This window comes from Coregonus clupeaformis, chromosome 33 (assembly GCF_020615455.1).
Source record: "Coregonus clupeaformis isolate EN_2021a chromosome 33, ASM2061545v1, whole genome shotgun sequence".
NCBI classification, from domain to species: Eukaryota; Metazoa; Chordata; class Actinopteri; order Salmoniformes; family Salmonidae; genus Coregonus; species Coregonus clupeaformis.
In genome coordinates this window covers 34,276,974-34,296,897 of record NC_059224.1, presented here as the reverse complement: position 1 = coordinate 34,296,897, position 19,924 = coordinate 34,276,974, and the positions used below count along the sequence as shown (strand labels likewise).

At 43.2% G+C, this 19,924-nt stretch overlaps 1 protein-coding gene across 6 annotated transcripts in view; it reads right to left on the bottom strand.

Annotated features, from left to right (window-relative positions):
- The window catches only part of LOC121549049 (collagen alpha-1(XII) chain), a 90,040-nt gene that overhangs the window by 66,139 nt on the left and 3,977 nt on the right, over window positions 1–19,924 (bottom strand). For all 6 annotated transcript variants that reach the window (XM_041860866.2, XM_041860862.2, XM_041860865.2 and 3 more), the window contains exons 3-15: window positions 18,257–18,373; window positions 17,838–17,981; window positions 16,815–16,874; window positions 15,266–15,526; window positions 14,930–15,094; window positions 14,177–14,350; window positions 13,706–13,996; window positions 12,989–13,591; window positions 9,226–9,504; window positions 8,833–9,108; window positions 7,590–7,862; window positions 2,177–2,446; window positions 219–485 (exon numbers count right to left, since the gene is read on the bottom strand). In XM_041860866.2, the coding sequence (XP_041716800.1) occupies window positions 219–485; window positions 2,177–2,446; window positions 7,590–7,862; window positions 8,833–9,108; window positions 9,226–9,504; window positions 12,989–13,591; window positions 13,706–13,996; window positions 14,177–14,350; window positions 14,930–15,094; window positions 15,266–15,526; window positions 16,815–16,874; window positions 17,838–17,981; window positions 18,257–18,373 (3,180 nt within the window). The remainder of the gene's footprint in view (window positions 1–218; window positions 486–2,176; window positions 2,447–7,589; window positions 7,863–8,832; window positions 9,109–9,225; window positions 9,505–12,988; window positions 13,592–13,705; window positions 13,997–14,176; window positions 14,351–14,929; window positions 15,095–15,265; window positions 15,527–16,814; window positions 16,875–17,837; window positions 17,982–18,256; window positions 18,374–19,924) is intronic.

The following is a 19,924-nucleotide window of genomic DNA, read 5'->3' as shown; positions in this document are numbered from 1 at the left end:
TCAACAGTAGTGCACTACAAAGGGAATAGGGTGCCATTCCAGTGTCTAAGAACCCAATGTCATGCCATGTGTTAGTTAGTGGTAAGATCTTTATATGTGTGTATTAACCAAGTGTCTGAGGTGTCCTTAGTGAAAGGACACCTGCCCCACTCCCACAGTGTTTGCCACTGCACCCTACTGTTTCTCATCTCATGGGGTTGAATTATGGACCAACGTACGTGTCGTTCCTACTCCTTGCCTTGCTTTTCCTTCTCCCCGCTTGTAGATGGGGTGCACCGTGATGTCATAAGTGGTCATGGGCGTCAGTCGCTTCAGCACAGTGGAGGTGGAGGTGCCAGGAACCTTGGCAAACATCTCTTTGCCGCCGTCGGTGGGTGCGTACGTCACCCGGTAGTTGATGACTTTACCCGGTGCCGCCATCCACGTTACCTTCATGCTTCGCTCGGTCTCATCGGACACAGTCAGAGCCTTAGCAGCAGCAGACACTGAGGACAGAGAGGAGGATGTTGAGAAAAAAAGTTTGACTCATATCCCCAAATCTGTTTATGTTAAAGGCCCAGTGAAGTCAAAAACATGATTTTCCTGTGTTGTATATATATTTCCACACTATGAGGTTGGAATAATACTGTGAAATTGTGAAAATTATGATAATGCCCTTTTAGTGTAAGAGCTGTTTGAAAAGGCCGCCTGAAATTTCAGCCTATTTTGGTGGTATGGAGTTTTGGCCTGCCTAGCAACATCACCAGGCGATATAAGTCAATAGACCAATAACAAAGAGAGTTTCAAACCGCTCTGCCAATAGGTAATATATCCCTCCCACTCAGACAGCTACCAGACAGTCCTAGCTAAATTCTTGCTTGAGAAATTGCTCTTTGCTAAGAAGCTATTTTTGTTTATTTTTTACCTTTTTAATTGAAAACAATCACAGTAAGGTACTTAATTGATACCCAGAAATGAATTGATATTTCGATAAAAACAGCTGCATTGGACCTTTAACTTTCCCTTTCCCCTATTGTGAATGAAGATAAGCTCCATAGACCATGTAATAAGGTGTATTCGTTCCACCATTTCTGCACGCAAGAAGTCAAACCAAAGGCAATCCTCCAAACAGTTAATGATCCCAGGAAAAAAAGTCAGACCACTAGCCTTCATTCGTTCACTGGGAGGATTGTTATTGGCGGAACAAAACATGACCTCCAACTTCCCAATGTGTTGATTGACCTGAATGGACCTGTGACCCTGTTACCGGAGATCCATTGGTTCCGCTGTGCGAGCTTAATGAGGTAAGCACGGATATGAAAAGGTGAGGTCTCCTGAGAATGTCTCAAGGTTGTTTTCTGTTCAGAATATGCTTGACTTGGCCTGCCAGAGTCAATAAACTAAATGGCTTTCCATATCTACAAGTGTCTAATCAAACCATCGCACTGGTTCCCCAAGTGTTTGAGGACATTTCCATCAATGTGATTTCCCATGTGTAGGATAGAGGGATGTGTGGTCGATTTGAGAGTGTGTCTAAATACTGCTCCCAGGCACACTAACAGGCAGCATACAGGACACATTACACCATGCGCCGACACATGTTCCCCTCTACAAAAGTGACGTTATCTTAGATTCTAGAACACATAATGCATAATAACTGTCACCACCTCTGCTTTCCACTGCAAACCACAGCTTAAAAGGGAGTCTTAGAAATGAACTTTTTCCAAAATACCCAATACCAAGACAAAAGAGTGACGATGATGAGCACTGGAATGGAATATTTTAATATTTTATCAATTTGTTAAATTCTTTCCCTCATAATCTTGGCACTGGCATAGTGGCATTGTATGACAATTAATGTGATGGCCCAGTAAGAGTTTCAAACTGTTCTACAGATCTACAAAACGCTTCATGGATACCTCCAAACCTCCACAACTAACACCACTTCAGTGACTCATTAATATGGTAATCCCTAGCAGTGATGAGACATTGAATGCATCCCAAATGACACCCTATCCCTACTTAGTGCACTACTTTTGACCAGAGCCATAAGGGCCTTGGTCAAAAGTAGTGCACTATATGGGGAACAGGGTGCAATTTGGGGTGCAGCCATTGTGTCCACCTCTGACGTCTAACACTGAGACCTTTCCCTGGCCACAGACAGAGTGAACGGAGGATGATGTGTAATAAGTCTTACCATCGGTGGTCTCCTGTCCAGTCAGTGGGTCTCCGTCTCCTCTGCCGTAGGCGGCCAGGACAGACACCTGGTAGAGGGTCTCAGGGGTCAGATCATCCAGGACAGTGTCGGTGACGTCTCCAGGGACCGTCTTCTCCCCTGACTCGTCACTGTACAAGGACTTCCAGCGGATCCTGTACATCTTAACGTTCCCAAGGGCAGCCGTCCAAGATGCCGCAAAGCTGGTGTCAGTCACGTCGCTGGTGACAAGGTCCTTGGGGGAGCCCAGTTCTGAAACAAACACGGAGGAAATAGATCAGATTTCTGGGTGAGGATTTGGGAGAGGATACACGATACAGTGGTTGGTTATTGATAGTCAATGAACGTTCCAACACACTATCTGGATAGGCCCTTATGCACTTCTCAGTAGAGGAAGAGAACATGCTCAACTCTAAATCCTCTTGTGTAAACAAGTAAAAAGGGTGCTTAGAACCATAAACATTATGCACTTTTGCAAACAACATAGATATTCAGTGCCTTTGACAAATCCCCACACACCAGCTGTATCTAAGCATCCATTTTGTCTGACTGCATCTGGCCAATTGGATTACTCAAAATGGAAAATATTGAAACCTGTGCCCAGCGGACAGCATAGTTGCACAGCTAGTCACATCTATAAAGACATAAGAGCAGCAGACATATACACATCTGTCCAGAGAGACATCAAGAGGTCCAACTTCAGACAGAGTGACCACACAGTAATCTGTGAAGCAACTCAGTCGGAGGTTCAAAGATGGAGCCAGGTACCTGCGGTACTGGGTTCTGTTTGAACCCTGATGTCCTTCATTTCAGATGGCTTACCTAGGATTACAAACATGCCTCTCACTGCGACTGGACCTGTCACATATGGGCTGACTGATAAGAGACTCCCAATAGGCTAAAGCTCAACAGTGCACATATGCTTCACATACTGGATGGATGGATGGATGGATGGATGGAGGGAGGGAGGGAGGGAGGACACTGACAGGAGCTATGGGTCTATGGTAGAGTATGGTCATGTTTTGTGATCTCACCACCGTTCCTAACTGATAAAGCAGACAAGGGAAGCCTGTTGACCATAACATATAGATTTGTTTCATTAAACAAGACCAAAACTAATTTCCTGTGCATATGGCTCATGTTACTGCAATAAGACACATGGAGCTTATGCTGCACAGAGCCTGCAGTCTATAGGGACTGTAGCGGTGACTGGGGTTTGTGAATGGCGGTGACAATCTGCATCTCCATTGTATATGTTACATTGGGCGCATTCATTTTGCATCACTCTGTGCCACTGGCGCCCAATGAACACACCCTCATCCTCATTGGTCATGAGTTGAATAGAGGTAAAACATTGCATAGTAGTGTCTGTCTGTTTATGATAATAATGAAAAATGTCTGGTCAAGTGATCCAACTAAACAATGTAACTACAATGTAACAGAGAGTAGCCATTAGACATACAATCCTTAACTTTCTGCCAATGGACATATTGGGATTGTAATGGATAGTCCACTGCACAGTCAACTGATTATAGTGGACCACAGCCAGTATTACTCTCCAGATACAAGATGACATTTTCATGCAATCATCAAAAACTCTGTTCGGTTCATAGTGTGGTGGATCCGAGACAGACTCTCTTAATCATTTTAGGATAGCCCAGAGCAGGACTACTGGTGGATATTTACTGGTAAGACACGTGACCAATCTGACCATGCCACCACAAGTACATCGAGCAGATTCTGACTTAAACCATTTACGTTTAGTTGTTTTCTCATCTTACCACTAAAGCCAAACAAGCTAACCGATAAATGCAAACGTCCGGTTCCCCATCAACTCAACATGTGAACATGTGTCCTCTTTCATATTGAAAAATAAACATATGGAAGTACTGTTATACTTCAGGGGGGAAAGAAAGATTTGGGTTTTTTTTCAGACACAAAATTGTAGGGGGAGAGATGTTAACTTTAAGCATGTGTTTAATTGTATAGATCAACAAGTAAGCTGTGTCTGATTTCAGGAAAAGTCTTTCCAACTGCCACGCCAAAAATAATCTATCAAACATAATATTCCTCTGAAGCAACCCATTCCAGTCCCGGCTAAATTCTAATTTCCTTAATTTTACTGGACATGTCCTGCCTCAGTCCACATGGGCAGGCTCTCCGTCTCCATCACAGAGGAACAGCAGCAGCAGCCGCCATTAGCTGGGACCTCTCCATGGACATTTTTTATCTGTGGACGAGCTCTCATTTTCAACGTCTGGAAGGGAGTCTGGAGGTTTTCTAAATATCAAGTCACAGACGGCTCTCGCATGGAATCTGGCGCTCAGCGGCCCGGCCTGAAACCCACTCAACCCTATTTTTCCACAGCCCATTATGAGGCAAAACTGAACAAAACCACAGTAAATTCAACACCCACTCCTCTAGGCTTTGACACATGCTCACTCCCTCTCTCTTTCTTTTAAACACTACTTACCATTTCTCTCTAAAGAATATTTTCTGAATATGGCTGCCTGCATAACATTTAATAACAATGTTAAGCCACTCAAATGAATCAATTGTTGAAACGTAACAAAATATATACACTGTTCTACTTTATCTGCAATCACCGTAGCCGCCCAACATCAGGCGGGATTGATTTTGTTCAGGCCTTTGAAATTCTAAATAGCCTTGAAATATCAAGCACATTGCAATGTCCTACGCTCAAGACAAAACTCTATCCGGCGGAGAAATCTGCTGTGCATTTGTATCCAGCACTGATATTAAGCCAAAAGAGCCTAAAAGTTCAGTACCACAGTCAAAACAAGCTGTAGCTTTATGTTTGAAGTCTGAACCTTGTTTTCATGTTCTTTAGACCCTGGTCCAATAGAAGGGAGAGTGCAGGTCCTGAAGTGCAGTCTGCCCACTGCATGTTTGTCTTAATGACATCCCTAAGGGTCAGACAACAGCAGCTGGAATCCTTTATAAACTCGGACAAATGCCAGATAGGGGAGGGAGGAACCGTTCAGCTCATTGAGAGGGGGGATTCTAAGGTGCTATCTATCCTAAAAGAAGACAACTATACAACTACAGAGCCTGAGTCACAGTAAAAGTAGACCACCTCTTGACTTGGCCTGCAACCTCCTTTATGATCGTGGTTGATTTAATTTCCATGCTTCGCTTTGGTTCTTTTTGATTCCCGGCACAGTCTTGGCTCCTAATCATCACCACTCCCTGATGAAAAGTGGATGGTGAGTGCTCAGTATGGAGGTGACCAGCGTCAACACAGCTTTGAAGTATTTTCACAGGTAACACTTTCCATATGCCTCCTCTGTCTTTAACATTCATTATCTCATCACTTTTCCTCTTTCATTTGTTTTGTTACAATTATTCTGTCCTCCTCCTACCACATCGAAAGATTCAATTAGAGGGGGAAAACGTGCAGTATTCTCAGGCGATTTACCGCCTCAGTGTGAGAATAAAAGGAATGTGAACTCCAAGTCAGAAGTAATTTTCCCCCGATAGGGACTGGAGCTGTGCTGGAGTGTGTTGCTGGCCAAACTGGACACTCCACAGAAACGGCCACCCCATAGGCAGGCCTAGGGTTCGGCCAAAATGGCACCCTACTTCCTATATAGTGCACTAGGGTGCCATTTGGGACGCAATCCTGAGCAGGGCGTGGGTCCACTACCCCTTAAGGGTGTCCAGGCATAGGGCCTGACAAATAATCACAACATGGACTCCCCTGTTCAACATCACTCCAAATCCCCACTACCTCACTGGGACTAAAATTATTGTATTCCGCTCTGTTTATAAGGACTTGTTCGGTCCTAGCGCAGCTAGATACGTATTCATCAATGACTTGTTCATTACAGTACGTGCTTTCTACAATATTTCACTATTGGTCAGTTTTGTTTTAGGAATTCACACAACATTGTTACAGTGGGAGAACTTCCAACACACCAAATCCAGTAATTCCACTGTTTTCAGTTAAGGGTTGAAACATACCATAGGTTCTTCCCAGTGGTTGAGTTCCTAGCCTTCCAGCGGAGCCCAGCACAAAGTGTTCAGTGTGTGTCAGCTTGGCGGTGTGAGTGAAAGCAGAGAGAGTCCCAGATGCTGTGTCAGCGAACTAACTAACTCAGAGACTCTGCGACTCCTCCACGTCCCTCAGGAGAGAAGAAAGTCGGCCGGCAGGGGCTCGGGCCTCTCCCAGTCGGCCCAACCTCCATGACAGGCTCAGACACATTCTAGGACCATGGCCCATTCCCAGTCACACCAGCAGCACCAAGTCAAGGTCCAGTCAAATATGCACCACTGTCCAAAGCCTGGAGAAGGAAGGCTGGCTAACGTCAAGCTCTTGGCGTTGTTTTATTAATGTAAAAGGGAAGACAAAGTGGAAAAGACAAAAGGGATGAGATGTTCTCAGCATATGACTCCTCTTTTGTTCCTTCCTACTGCATTGCATGTATGACTGTTGCAAAACAGTCTAACAGAGCCTAGTGATTCTGCTTTATGTCAGCTCTGATGCCACTTCAAAGTCCATTCCATTGAAGGTGAGCCACAGTGGCTAGTAAAGAACTAGGTGAGCACCACTAGGTGGGATACAGTAGCTGTGTTATTGTGGCAGCGCTCCGGGGCAAACAGCTTGACCGCCAGCCACAACACAAGCACACAACATGATCTCCAGCCTCCAGAGGGATGGAGCTTAAAGCTGACTAAAACAGCTATAGGAAAACCAGATGGCTGACGCTAAAGCTGTCTCTCTCTCTCTCTCTCTTTCTCTCTCTCTCTCTCATTGCTGTCTGTCCAACCCAATTGGTCCCAGGGATTCGCACAGTGAAAAAGCTGAAATTCACTACTTCATTCATCTGCTTGCTCTGCCCTCATATTTAACCTCACATTGAAGTTGTATACTATTTTATTTTCAGGACAACCAGGGCTACAAGTAGAACACAACAGTTGCATTCATGAGTTTTATTGACAAATGTAAATTTTTTAAAAAGGTCTGCCAAGCAAAAACCTGATAAATAAATGAATTTATAAGAATGCTAAAAGTACAACAAAAAAAATTCTCTGGAAATGAATATTCAGCTAGTCAGTGACAACTATGTGGAGTTTGTGACAGCAACTATGTGAGCTTATTACAGTATTATAGATACTATGTCCTGGGATTTCCTATGATCTTCGTAGAAGAACCCCTTACCTTCTAACGACTTTTGTGTGGCTTGTGAACATTATATAGAGCGTATTCGAGTCTCAGCTTTTCATAGTGAGGTCATAATAGTTTGTAGTTCAAACCGTTCTGACTTTACAGACGTTTTTGTGAGAATAACTGTTTTTCGGGATCCGCCCTTGTCTCACAAACACCACTCTAGCTGCACTCCAATGTACCAATTTTAGGAACGCTCTGCTTTACCTTCCAGTGTGGTTCCTTTCCCCTCCAGAGGGTCTCCTAGGCCAGAGGAGTAGCGTGCGCTGACCGCCAGATCGTACTCAGTGCCAGGCTGCAGGTTCTTCAGGAGGGTGTTGGTGTTCCCTCCCTTCACCGACACCTCCTTCTTCTCGCCACCCGCCGAAGGACGGAAATTGATACGGTACTGGAGGACGCGGCCCGGTGCCGCCGCCCACGACAGCTTCATGGTGGACACGGTCTCGTCAAAGACCTGCAGGTCACGTGGAGATCCCAGTGCTGAAAGACAAGAGGCAGGAAAAGCTATGCTGTCAATGAGGAGCCAATCAAAGTTGAAGTCGTTGTGCACATTGTAGGCTATGGCATATGACCAATTAACTGAGGTGTCTGTCCAATATAGTATGATTATAGTCTGTTATTACACAAGACAGATTGGAAAGACCACAAGTCTTCATTAATGCAAATCTTAAGTCATATAATTACAGAAACCTTTAGATTTTTGGAAAGGCACATAGCACAATAAGGGCAACATTTTAAAGAAGATTGAGGAAAAAACATAAATCCATCTCTGAAACAGCTGGGTGGTGAAAGCCAAAGAGGCACAGGCTGGGATACGTTCTACCCATTTCATGGCTCTGGAAATAACCAGCTGCCTTATTTAAAGGAGCTGGAACGTCCGCGGGCACTAACTGCTCCGAGAGCTGATAATCACTGAGAAGAATGTGGTTGCCGTGGTGAATAGGAGTAACTTTTTGTTTATTTCCGTCAGCCTCCCTTGCTCCTTTGGCTCCGGCGCTGTAAACTACAGCATTACTGGGCATTATTTCACCACATATCCCACACACACACACCTTTGGTATGCATCGAAAAAAATCCCCCCCTTAGATTGCAACCCCTTTGTGATGTCTTCCCGCCAAAATATAATGACACAGTCATTTTGGATGGAATATTAGCTCAGTAGAACATGAAGTTTAAAAAAATAAACACTTTGTTAGAAACAAAAGGCAGGCATGTTCAGTTCACACCCCTGGAGGGATGGTATAAGAGGGTAGGATTCCTAGCCTCAGTCCCCAGCATGAAAGGTCTCAAATAGATTTCCTATAGCATAATTGGCTAAGACGTTGTCAAGCGGGCGGTGATCTTTGATTGCAAGAGGAGGCCTAGTTCGAGCACAGTGAGGGACAGGGATGTAAGCTATACTATTAAGCAAGCGCAGTGATGCCTGTAACATAAGCAGAGATCTAGTCACCTTCTTTGGTGGTGCCATCGATCTTCATCTCAGCACCAGTGCCTGACTGGTACTCTGCAGCCACCATCACACGGTACGTTGTTAAGGGGAAGAGCTCCGACAGCACGATGGTGGTCTCATCGCCGACGGTGGCTGTCTCTAGTGTTGTGCTGTCGCCCCTGACTGGTACATAGGTCAGACGGTACCGTACCACCGCCCCTGGCGCTGCCGCCCACGACACCCGGAAACTATCTGTAATTTCCTCGGAAACCCTCAGGTTACGCACTGGTCCTTGTTCTGCAACAAAGATGGTGGGGTTAGAGGTCAAAAGGAATTTAGAGGTCATACAAATATTAGAACAGAAGATAAGGCATTGGCATCAAATTCTTTATCTGTTGGTCTGATGGTACTGACCATCTAGTGTGGTCTCGAATCCATTCAGAGGGAAGCTGTCTCCTTGGGTATACTGGGCAAAGACGTTGACTTCGTAACGGGTGACGGGCGTGAGGTGAGGCAGCAGAGTGGTGAGCGTGTCTCCGGGCAAGGACATGGACACAAAGTCCCCATTGATGTCAGCAGCCGGTCTGAACTGGATCAGGTAGGACAGGACATTGAGGGCATCGGTGTCCCAAGTGGCTCTGAAGCTCCTGGCGGCCACCTCAGAGAAGGTTAACGACCTCGGTGGGAGTAAGCCTGGAGGCGATGGCAGATGACTACGCATTAGGTCACAACACTCAGGATGCGTCCCAAGTGGCACCGTATTCCCAGCATCCCTATATGCACCCCATAGGGCTCTGGTCAAAAGTAGTGCACTGTATAGGGAATCAGGTGCCATTTGGGACGGAACCTCAATAATACTCAAACTTTATCTCTATTCCATTAGTGAAAATCTATGTATTGTTTTCTATGTGTACAGTACTCTATGTTGTCATAATATATTATATAAGGAATATATCATGAGTAATCAAACCTTGTGTGAGTTACACAATACACTGGCAGAGATGAACACCTTTCGGCCATGTAATGCAGAGCGACTAATATTTGGTATTATATTTCCACATGCAAGTCATCTTACTGCCCTGAGAGAGCAAGAGGTTTTACATCTTCTGCTAAACAGAAGATGATAACTTTGAAAAAGGGTATTGTGACACAGATGTAATTGCAAGCATTTTTTGCATACACTCGTAGGATTTTCTCTTCTACTTCTCAGGTCATTGACCAACAATGCCAAGGTAGAGTGGAGTCATTTTCAAGAGTTATTCTCTCAAATAGAAGCAGTTGATCAGAATTAGATTGACTAGATTTTAAAAAGGTGAAAAATTATGCCACAATTCATCAAATGACCCAAGTATACTGTATGATATTTCAAAACATGGTTATTTGTTCAAAATCAAGAAATCAAAAACGTAAAAACTGACTAATGTTTCGGATGTAAGTTATACATCGGAAAACTGTGCTCACTGCTTGCTGCCATATGGCGCTGTATGTAACTGTGCCAGATGTTAGCTTCACACTCATCTGGATATATAAAGTGTATCCCACCCTAGTGTAAATATATTGGTGTGTGAATCATCAACCTGATCTCATAGACTTGAAGTAACATAGTCAACGTAAATCCGGAACACTCAATTGAGTACGATATGTTATGTTTGGTATGGTTACATAAGACAGAAGTTTACGTGTAGGGTGGTTGTTCGGGGTGGATGCGTGGTTGCATAACGCGAACGTCTAGCAACCCAAAATGTGCATGTTCGAATCTCATCACAAACTTTAACATTTTAGCTAATTAGCAACTTTGCAACTACTTGCTGACTTTTAGCTACTTTACAACTACTTAGCATGCTAGCTAACCTAATCTTAACCCTAACGCCTAGATTAGCAAAAAAATTGGAATTCGTAGCATATCATACGTTTTGAAAATTCATAACATATTGTAAGAATTGCAATTCGTAACATATCATACGAATTGTAATTTATCACATATCATACTAATTTAAGTGTACCGGATTTACTTTTACTATGTAAATCAAAGAATGCTAGAATTTACTTTTGTATTGCAAACATACTTTATCTAAGACACTTCCATTATCATCTTAGACTTTGGTAATACTGGGTGCTGGGCCATTATCTCCATTGAGAATCTATGGCATACACAAATGTCCCCCATATTTCTTGTTTGCAAGACATTCTATTTGGCTAAGAAATTCCTTTACTTACTGTAGCCTAGCGGTTAGGAGAGTTGGGACAGTAGCCGAAAGGTCGCTGGTTCAAATCCCAGAGCCGACTAAGTGAAAAATATGTCGATGTGCCCTTGAGCAAGGCACTTAATCCTAATTGCTCCAGGGTCGCCGTCAATAATGGCTGATCGCTGGCTTAGACCCCACTCTCAGAGGGTGTCTCAGGTGGAGTGGGATGCAAAAAACGAATTTCCAATTCACACATGTACAGTTGAAGTCGGAAGTTTACATACACCTTAGCCAAATACATTTAAAATCAGTTTTTCACAATTCCTGACATTTAATCCTAGTAAAAATTCCCTGTTTTAGGTCAGTTAGGATCACCACTTTATTTAAGCTTTTATTTCTTTCATCACATTCCCAGTGGGTCAGAAGTTTACATACACATTAGTATTTGGTAGCATTGCCTTTAAATTGTTTAACTTGGGTCAAATGTTTCGGGTAGCCTTCCACAAACTTCCCACAATAAGTTGGGTGAATTTTGGCCAATTCCTCCTGACAGAGCTGGTGTAACTGAGTCAGGTTTGTAAGCCTCCTTGCTCGCACACGCCTTTTCAGTTCTGCCCACACATTTTCTATAGGATTGAGGTCAGGGCTTTGTGATGGCCACTCCAATACCTTGACTTTGTTGTCCTTAAGCCATTTTGCCACAACTTTGAAGTATGCTTGGGGTCATTGTCCATTTGGAAGACCCATTTGCGACCAAGCTTTATCTTCCTGACTGATGTCTTGAGATGTTGCTTCAATATATCCACATAATTTTCCTTTCTCATGATGCCATCTATTTTGTGAAGTGCACCAGTCCCTCCTACAGCAAAGCACCCCCACAGCATGATGCTGCCACCCCGTGCTTCATGGTTGGGATGGTGTTCTTCGGCTTGCAAGCAACCCCCTTTTTCCTCCAAACATAACAATGGTCATTATGGCCAAACAGCTCTATTTTTGTTTCATCAGAGCAGAGGACATTTCTCCAAAAAGTACGATATTTTTCCCCATGTGCAGTTGCAAACCGTAATCTGGCTTTTTTATGGCGGTTTTGGAGCAGTGGCTTCTTCCTTGCTGAGCGGCCTTTCAGGTTATGTCAATATAGGACTAGTTTTACTGTGGATATGGATACTTTTTTACCTGTTTCCTCCAGCATCTTCACAAGGTCCTTTGCTGTTGTTCTGGGATTGATTTGCACTTTACGCACCAAAGTACGTTGATCTCTAGGAGACAGAACGCGTCTCCTTCCTGAGCAGTATGACGGCTGCGTGGTCCCATGGTGTTTATACTTGCGTACTATTGATTGTACAGATGAACGTGGTACCTTCAGGCATTTGCAAATTGCTCCCAAGGATGAACCAGACTTGTGGAGGTCTACACATTTTTTTCTGAGATCTTGGCTGATTTCTTTTGATTTTCCCATGATGTCAAGCAAAGAGGCACTAAGTTTGAAGGTAGGGCTTGAAATACATCCACAGGTACACTCCCTATTGACTCAAATGATGTCAATTAGTCAATCAGAAGCTTCTACAGCCATTACATCATTTTCTGGAATTTTCCAAGCTGTTTAAAGGCACAGTCAACTTAGTGTATGTAAACTTTTGACCCACTGGAATTGTGATACAGTGAATTATAAGTGAAATAATCTATCTGTAAACAATTGTTGTAAAAGTTACTTGTGTCATGCACAAAGTAGATGTCCTAACCGACTTGCCAAAACTATAGTTTGTTAACAAGAAATTTGTGGAGTGGTTGAAAAACGAGTTTTAATGACTCCAACCTAAGTGTATGTAAACTTCCGACTTCAACTGTACATGTGTGAAATACGACAAATGTAAGCACCCACCTAATTACTATTATTATTAACCATTAGCTTCACTTGAGTACAGTTGGCCTGGGTATACTGACTAACAGAAATGACTACATCATGCAGATATAGAGAGGGTACTACTCACTTTTCTTCTTGATGTTGAGGAGCTCCTGCTCGATCCTCAGGCAGATGGACTGGGTGAGCTCGTTGGAGATCCTCTGGAAGGCGTCAAAGTCCTCCACGGTGTACACATGGGTCTCCACGGGCTCGGTAGCAATGGCTTCCAGTTCGGACCTCACAGCGTCCTTCACACCCACGGCAAAGATCTCCACGTCTGCTTTCTTCAGCTTGGTGGCCGGGTCCTTGAAGGAGTCGGATGACTTCCCGTCTGTGATGAGGATAGTGATGCGGGGGACGTTCGGCCGTGATCCTCGGTTGGTCAAGAAGATCTTCTCCCTGACGTAGGTCATGGCCCTTCCGGTGTTGGTGGAGCCGCCGCGGTAGGGGAATGTCCGGACGGCATTGACCACAGCGCTCATGTCACGGTGGGTGTTCAGGTAGAACTCAGTGTGCGCGTCCCTACTGTACTGAACCAAGCTGATCTGAATCTTGTCCGGTCCGATGTCAAATGAGTTCACCAGCACCTCCAGGAAAGCTCTGACTTTAGCGAAGTTGGACAGTCCGATACTGTATGAGCCGTCGACCAGAATGACAACGTCGGCTTGCACGTCTACTCCAAGAGAACATTCTAGAAGAGGACACAAAAACATCTGTCATGTAATGACAAAATCAGACACTGAATGATTATAGCAATGACTGACATACAGCATGACTTTAAGATATTGTTGTAGAGTATACTCACCAAGGGACACTTTGACTGGCTCAGTCTTCTCCATGGCCATGATGGGCTCACTGGGGGTCAGGCCCTTGAGGGCAAACAGGCTGATCTGGTACTCTGTGTCTGGAGACAGGCCCGTAATCGTCACTGAGGTCTGGCTGGCGCCTATGTACAGCTCCTGACGCTTGCTGCCGGCCATCATGGGGATCAGCTGGAGCTTGTAACCTGACACATCTCCAAAGGAAGCATCCCACGTCACCCTCATAGACTTGGAGGCCACCTCCATGACTCTGAGGTTTGATGCTGGTTCAATAACTGTAAATAAACAACCCCAACAAAGAAATCACGACAGGAGTTTGTTAGGAAATTATCCTCCTCTCCCCAGCTGGAAATGTGTTGATCAACCCCCATTAATTCATGCATCTCTAATCATTTCTTCAAAGTTATCCATGCCACAACAACTTCCAACATTTGAGTCGTAAAACTGCATTTTACCTTCCTCTCCACTGACGAGCGAGTTGAGTTGATCGTCCACCCCCGAGCACACATGGGTAATGAGCTCTTTCTGCACATTTTTGATAAGGTCAAAGTTGAGGACGTTATAGACATGGGTCCTGTAGGGGGTTGAAGCCATTTGTTTTAGCTCGTCCTCATCTGCTCCTTTGATCCCTAAATTGGACAAATAGCAAAAAAGTTTTGTAAAATATATACGGTCTCTTATAAAAACTGGGGGAAATTTTCCATATCACCATTGTAATTCTGATCTCCCGACAGTTTCAGGTTTACTCATTCATAGTTAAGAGTCAAAACCAATAAAACCCCAACACTCCTTGTTAAAGTCAATGGCGGCACATGAAAATGATTCCGAATGTAGGAATTAATTGCTGCATAGTTTCTCAGGTTTGAGAGCTTATACTGAATAAAACAAGTGATCTATAAAGATATGAAATGAAGCAGGAGGTCTTTCCTTCTTTTCCACTTTTAAGAACAACCAGCTGGATTCACTACGGAATATATTAATTTTTCAAAAGGCCATGTCATAACTTCAGTTGGAAGAATGACAACATGGAAAAAATGTGTGAAACCCATTTAATACCATTCTAACTCGCAGGTTTCACGATCCTTTACTTTGTGATATGAATACTTCAACTTACTCTCATGACTATAGAATACATATAGACAGGATTAGCAGTATCAGTAAGACATAAACAGGATTAGATGATAGAAAGGTTGCCTGTAGTCACATACCCAAGGTGAAGATCTCCACCCCCATGTTCTTAAGTTGCTTGGCGATGTTCTCCACAGGGTCTTGAGACTTCCCGTCTGTGATAATCATGGCCACCTTGGGAAAGCCTTTCCTGGCACCGTTTGCCTCAGTAAATGTGTTTTTCAGCAAATAGTCCATGGCCTCACCTGTAACAATGTGGCATGACGTCCCTTTTGCTTATAACATTGTTAATTTGATTCACTCTACCAACCTTAGAGAGTTGTTAATGATGAACTACAGCTTTGTCAGTTAGTATTATGTTAATGATATGATTGTGTATTGTATAGCCAGGTACTGTACATGGGATGGGTAGGTACCTGTCATGGTGTTGCCACCCTTGTAAGGCAGTGTGTTGATGGCTCTGAGGAGTTCGCCCAATTTCATGTGCTGGTTGAGGTTAAACTCTGTCTTGGTGTCAGTGCTGTACTGGACCACGCCCACCCTGGTCTTGTCCTCCCCAATCTCAAAGGCCCCCGCCATGGCAGAGATGAAGTTACGGATGTATTTAAAGTCTCTTCCAACGCTCCATGAACCATCAACTAGGAACACCAAATCTGCGATGGCACTGAATGAACACTCTGGGGGAGAAGGAGTGGTAGAGGAGAGGAGAGAAGGAGAGAAAAAAGAAAATGAAAAAAGTAGCATACACTGGAAAAATGGGAGAGGCAAATTACTTGACCTGAAGTCAAATTTTGTAGAGAGAAGCATGTCCTGTTTCCATATCTTTACAAGTCCCAGATAGCCGTATCATTGACCAAAGAAAACAATGTGAAGAGTACTGTTGGGCAAATATATACAGTGAAGAGTGAAAGTAGCCTCCAGGTACAAACTTTGGTCCAGCGTTTTAACGTTATTGTATGAAGAAAACAAAGAAAACGACCCTCTTAACACTCGTATACTAGACAGGAACTATGGAATATCAATTCATATTTCTTATTGGCAAATGCAAATGCTCAGATAGGACCCTAAGGTGATAATGAAAGAATGCAATGAAAATGTTGATGTTATTGCCATCCCTTTTGACAGAATACCATTGTCACTACCAAAATCATCACAAAATCAGCACTGTATTCATCAGGCTATTCATCAAGACTTCTTTTATTTGACAGGCTGGAGGGCATTCACCATCCTCACCCTTATAGTGGGTTATGACCAGTTTTGTGCCTGAAATCAGCAGCCACATCCAGCTCAAGTGGTTATACAAACTATTAGGGTGCTACTTTGAGATATAAGCCCTCATAGTGAATACAGTCTTTGGGAACACAACGCAAGGTACAGTGAAGGTACAGTGAGTGAATAGCTTTGGTCCAGGGGGTCACCTGGAGGGTATTTTCCAGGTCTGCCTTCTGGATAGGAATAAAGTCTGAGAGGTTTTCCCAAGCAGCAGTAAACATGCATCATCTGGGGGAGGCCACAGTGCTCTTGTAAAGAGCTGTATCTGTAATGGTTTCCACTTCTCTCAGCCTTGCTGTCTCAGGGCCGGGCAGCTATACTCTTCAGCTCCAGCACCAGAGGTCCTGCCCCCTGACACAGGTGTTAGCTCCACACCCCTGACCCCCACACTGAGCATGTGCAAACTTCTTTACTTGGCATGATTGACAGCCTGACTATGACAGGCAGCTTAGCAATATAATTATCAATATTTTCGAGATTTATATAGTAAAAAAAACTGATTTGGCTATACAATGGGGCATTGAACAGAATAATATGTGGAAACTCCCTCTACTGTGCTGTTGACCACACACGAATGGAAAGAGCCCAGGCACAATAAGAGAGAAAAAAAGACTGTAGCCTATGAACAAACTGGAAAATGTTGTTAACTGTTTATTCTCAGAAAAGAAAATGCCAATGAGGCAATAGACTTACTGACTGAATCTGTGACCTGTGGTTTCCTGGGACCTCCTTGCGCTGTGCCACTTGATTGGACTGAAACACAAGCAATGAGACAAAAAACAATGTGAGTCAAAAAAACTAATAAATATATTTAACCTTACCCACAACACCTTAATGTGAAAGAATCAACTAGTAGCATGTGAAAAAGATGTGACTAAACATTCCAGAATTTATACATAAAGATATACTTTGTGTATATATTTGATGAGGTTGTCACTAATAAGATCAAATCCACTAGCGGTCACAACGAGCAGACAGGCGAAGCCAGCTCCCAAATTATAATGGACTGATGCAATTAGTTCCGGCAGTTTTCACAGTAATCTCTAAAGACCCGGACTGGGCTGCTTAGGACTATAGCATCAGATCTAAGGACCGATGCCAAAGAGGCTTCCCCACCAAGCAGTTCATATTACATTACAGCATACTTTCATCACTGTTAGACTTGTGAGGGGGGTTGCCTCTGTGTTAGGGCCATGCATTTTCATTCCTCTTTCTATACATTTGGAATCATTCACCAGTAGACTAAATCCTCAAAAAGTTATACAGTTGCACCATTGAGAGGATCCGACCGCAAGGCGCTACAGAGGGTAGTGCGTACGGCCCAGTACATCACTGGGGCCGAGCTCCCTGCCATCCAGGACCACTATACCAGGCGGTGTCAGAGGAAAGCCCTAGAAATTGTCAAAGACTCCAGCCAATCAAGTCACGATCTGTTCTCTCTGCTACTTTACGACAAGTGGTACCGGAGCGCCATGTCTGGGACCAAAAGACTCCTGAATAGCTTCTACCCCAAAGCCATAAGACTGGTGCACTGTGTAGGGAATAGGGTGTCATTTGGGACGCAGTCTCTGTGATAAGGGCCATGCAGTAATTCAGTGTCATTCCTCTCTCTAGTCTGAATCAATCACCAGTAGACTAAACAAGTGGCTGTGACCGTAAGTGACTCACTTCATTCACCAGTATAGTCTACATAAGATGTGATAGTAAGTGACTCACTTGTGAGCTGTCCTGAGATGGGCAAACTTTCCTCTGATCCAGAGTATGTGATGATTGTTACTACATAGTCCATGTCTGGAGTCAGATCTGTGATGGAGGTCTTAGTGGCAGTGGCGGGGAGGGATACATATTTTGTTGGTTCGTCTATGGAAATAATACAGTACCAAGTTAGGAATTAAGGGTTAGGGAAATTAACAATTCTGAATCTCAAAATAAAGCAATTTATGCCTTAACAATCTTAGGCATTGAGTGCATGAAATGTTTAATATGTGGATCCCATAATTAATTGGTGAAAACAGGAAATGTAGGTGTTTTGTCGTGTCAATGGCTGTGATTGCTTGTTGTAAACTACACAGGTAATGTTGCAGTAAAGGTAGTGAAGTTGAGAGAGATGGGCTGCAGCAAAACAGACCACCCACCTGTGTCTGAGGCCACTTGTATCTTGAATCCCTCTATTGGTGTTAGTGGCACATTCCATGTCATTTGTACAGTGTTCTCATTTAAAATCTTAAATCTCAAGTCTGAAGGTGGTTCAACTGCGAAAATAAAAAGTAGCAAATGTTAATTCCAGCATTTGCAAAATAAGTGTATTTATGATAAAACATAAGGTGTAGGTAACACATATCCCAACAATCAACACTTCAAGGTTGAAGTTATCCTATTCATTGTTGGGGCAAACAACAAGAGGTGACAACAAGGCAACATAACATTTGAGACGCGAGCAGTCATTTTGGAGAAAAATGACATTCGTTTGAGCTGTCCGACCATGTCTGTCCGACCACAGTCAACAACTCAAGCAGGAGAATGACAAAGGGTGGCAAAAAAATATCCAAGGGCACAATTATTTTGGTTTACATTGACTAACTAACATCTTGCATGCTGATAAGGTCATGCCTAAACTGAGTCAACCAACAAAAACATACACCATCCATAAAATTTGTGGAAAATTGATTTTACAATGGAGTCTTCTCATACCTTATATACCATGGTTGTGTAAAGGCCTACATGCAGTCATACATAGCCTTCAGTACATTGTTTATTTTGATTAATCCATGTGTATGACTCCCATCCATTGCAAACCTCTTAAAAGAATACACAATGCCATTTAATACCATTGGGTACATCTTTTCCAACCCCTCTAGCACTAAGTAGTGAGAATCCACATTGACATTTTTTTATTAGAAAAACACAAATCAAATAGAAAAGCAAAACAAACCATAAATGTGATTGGTCACACTGAATGGACTGTCTGAAGATCATGCACATGTACATGAAAAGTTGTTTGTAACAACTTATGGAACCAGACAAAAGTTTCCATGTACAAGACGGACTAGAGAACATACTTTAGAAATATTTGTAAATGATATTCGTCTGTTGGGGGATGGGGGTTAAGTAAATTAGGCTATTATGAGAAAACAGCATTAACAAGAATAAAGTCTTAAAGGGATGCCTTTGGCAGTGTAGGCTGTTATCTACTTCCCCAGAGTCAGATTAACCCATTGATACCATATTTATGTCTCCACGTGCAGTTTGAAGGAAGTTGCTAACTAGTGTTAGCGCAATTGCTAACTAGCATTAGCGCAATGACTGGAAGTATATGGTAACTGCTAGCATGCTAGTAGATTCGATAGACTTCCGGTCATTGCGCTAATGCTGGTTAGCATTGGCTTGAGAAACTACATCTAACTTCCTTCATACTGGATGCAGAGACATAAAAACGGTATCCATGAGTACCCTTTTAAGTAGCCTATATAGTAATAACAGAATGTCTAAAGATGTCTAAAATGACAAATACAGTAAATGATAAGACTACTGTATGTGTAGTGGTTTAAGATTAATGGTGATGAATCATGAACTATGCTTGTTGATTAACTATAACAACATAATGTGTCAGTGGATAGTGCAGTGGTGCATAGCAGGATAAGTATGGGGTTCTAATCTAAATAAAGGTTTTCTAAATAAGGGAAGCTGGTGGGGATCAAGAATATCATTCTAAAATATTGTTGAAAAGCCATGACTCAGGACAAATTGAATGCAAATTTGCACAGCAAATGACCTGAGCGAAGCTTGTCCAGTACAGGATATCA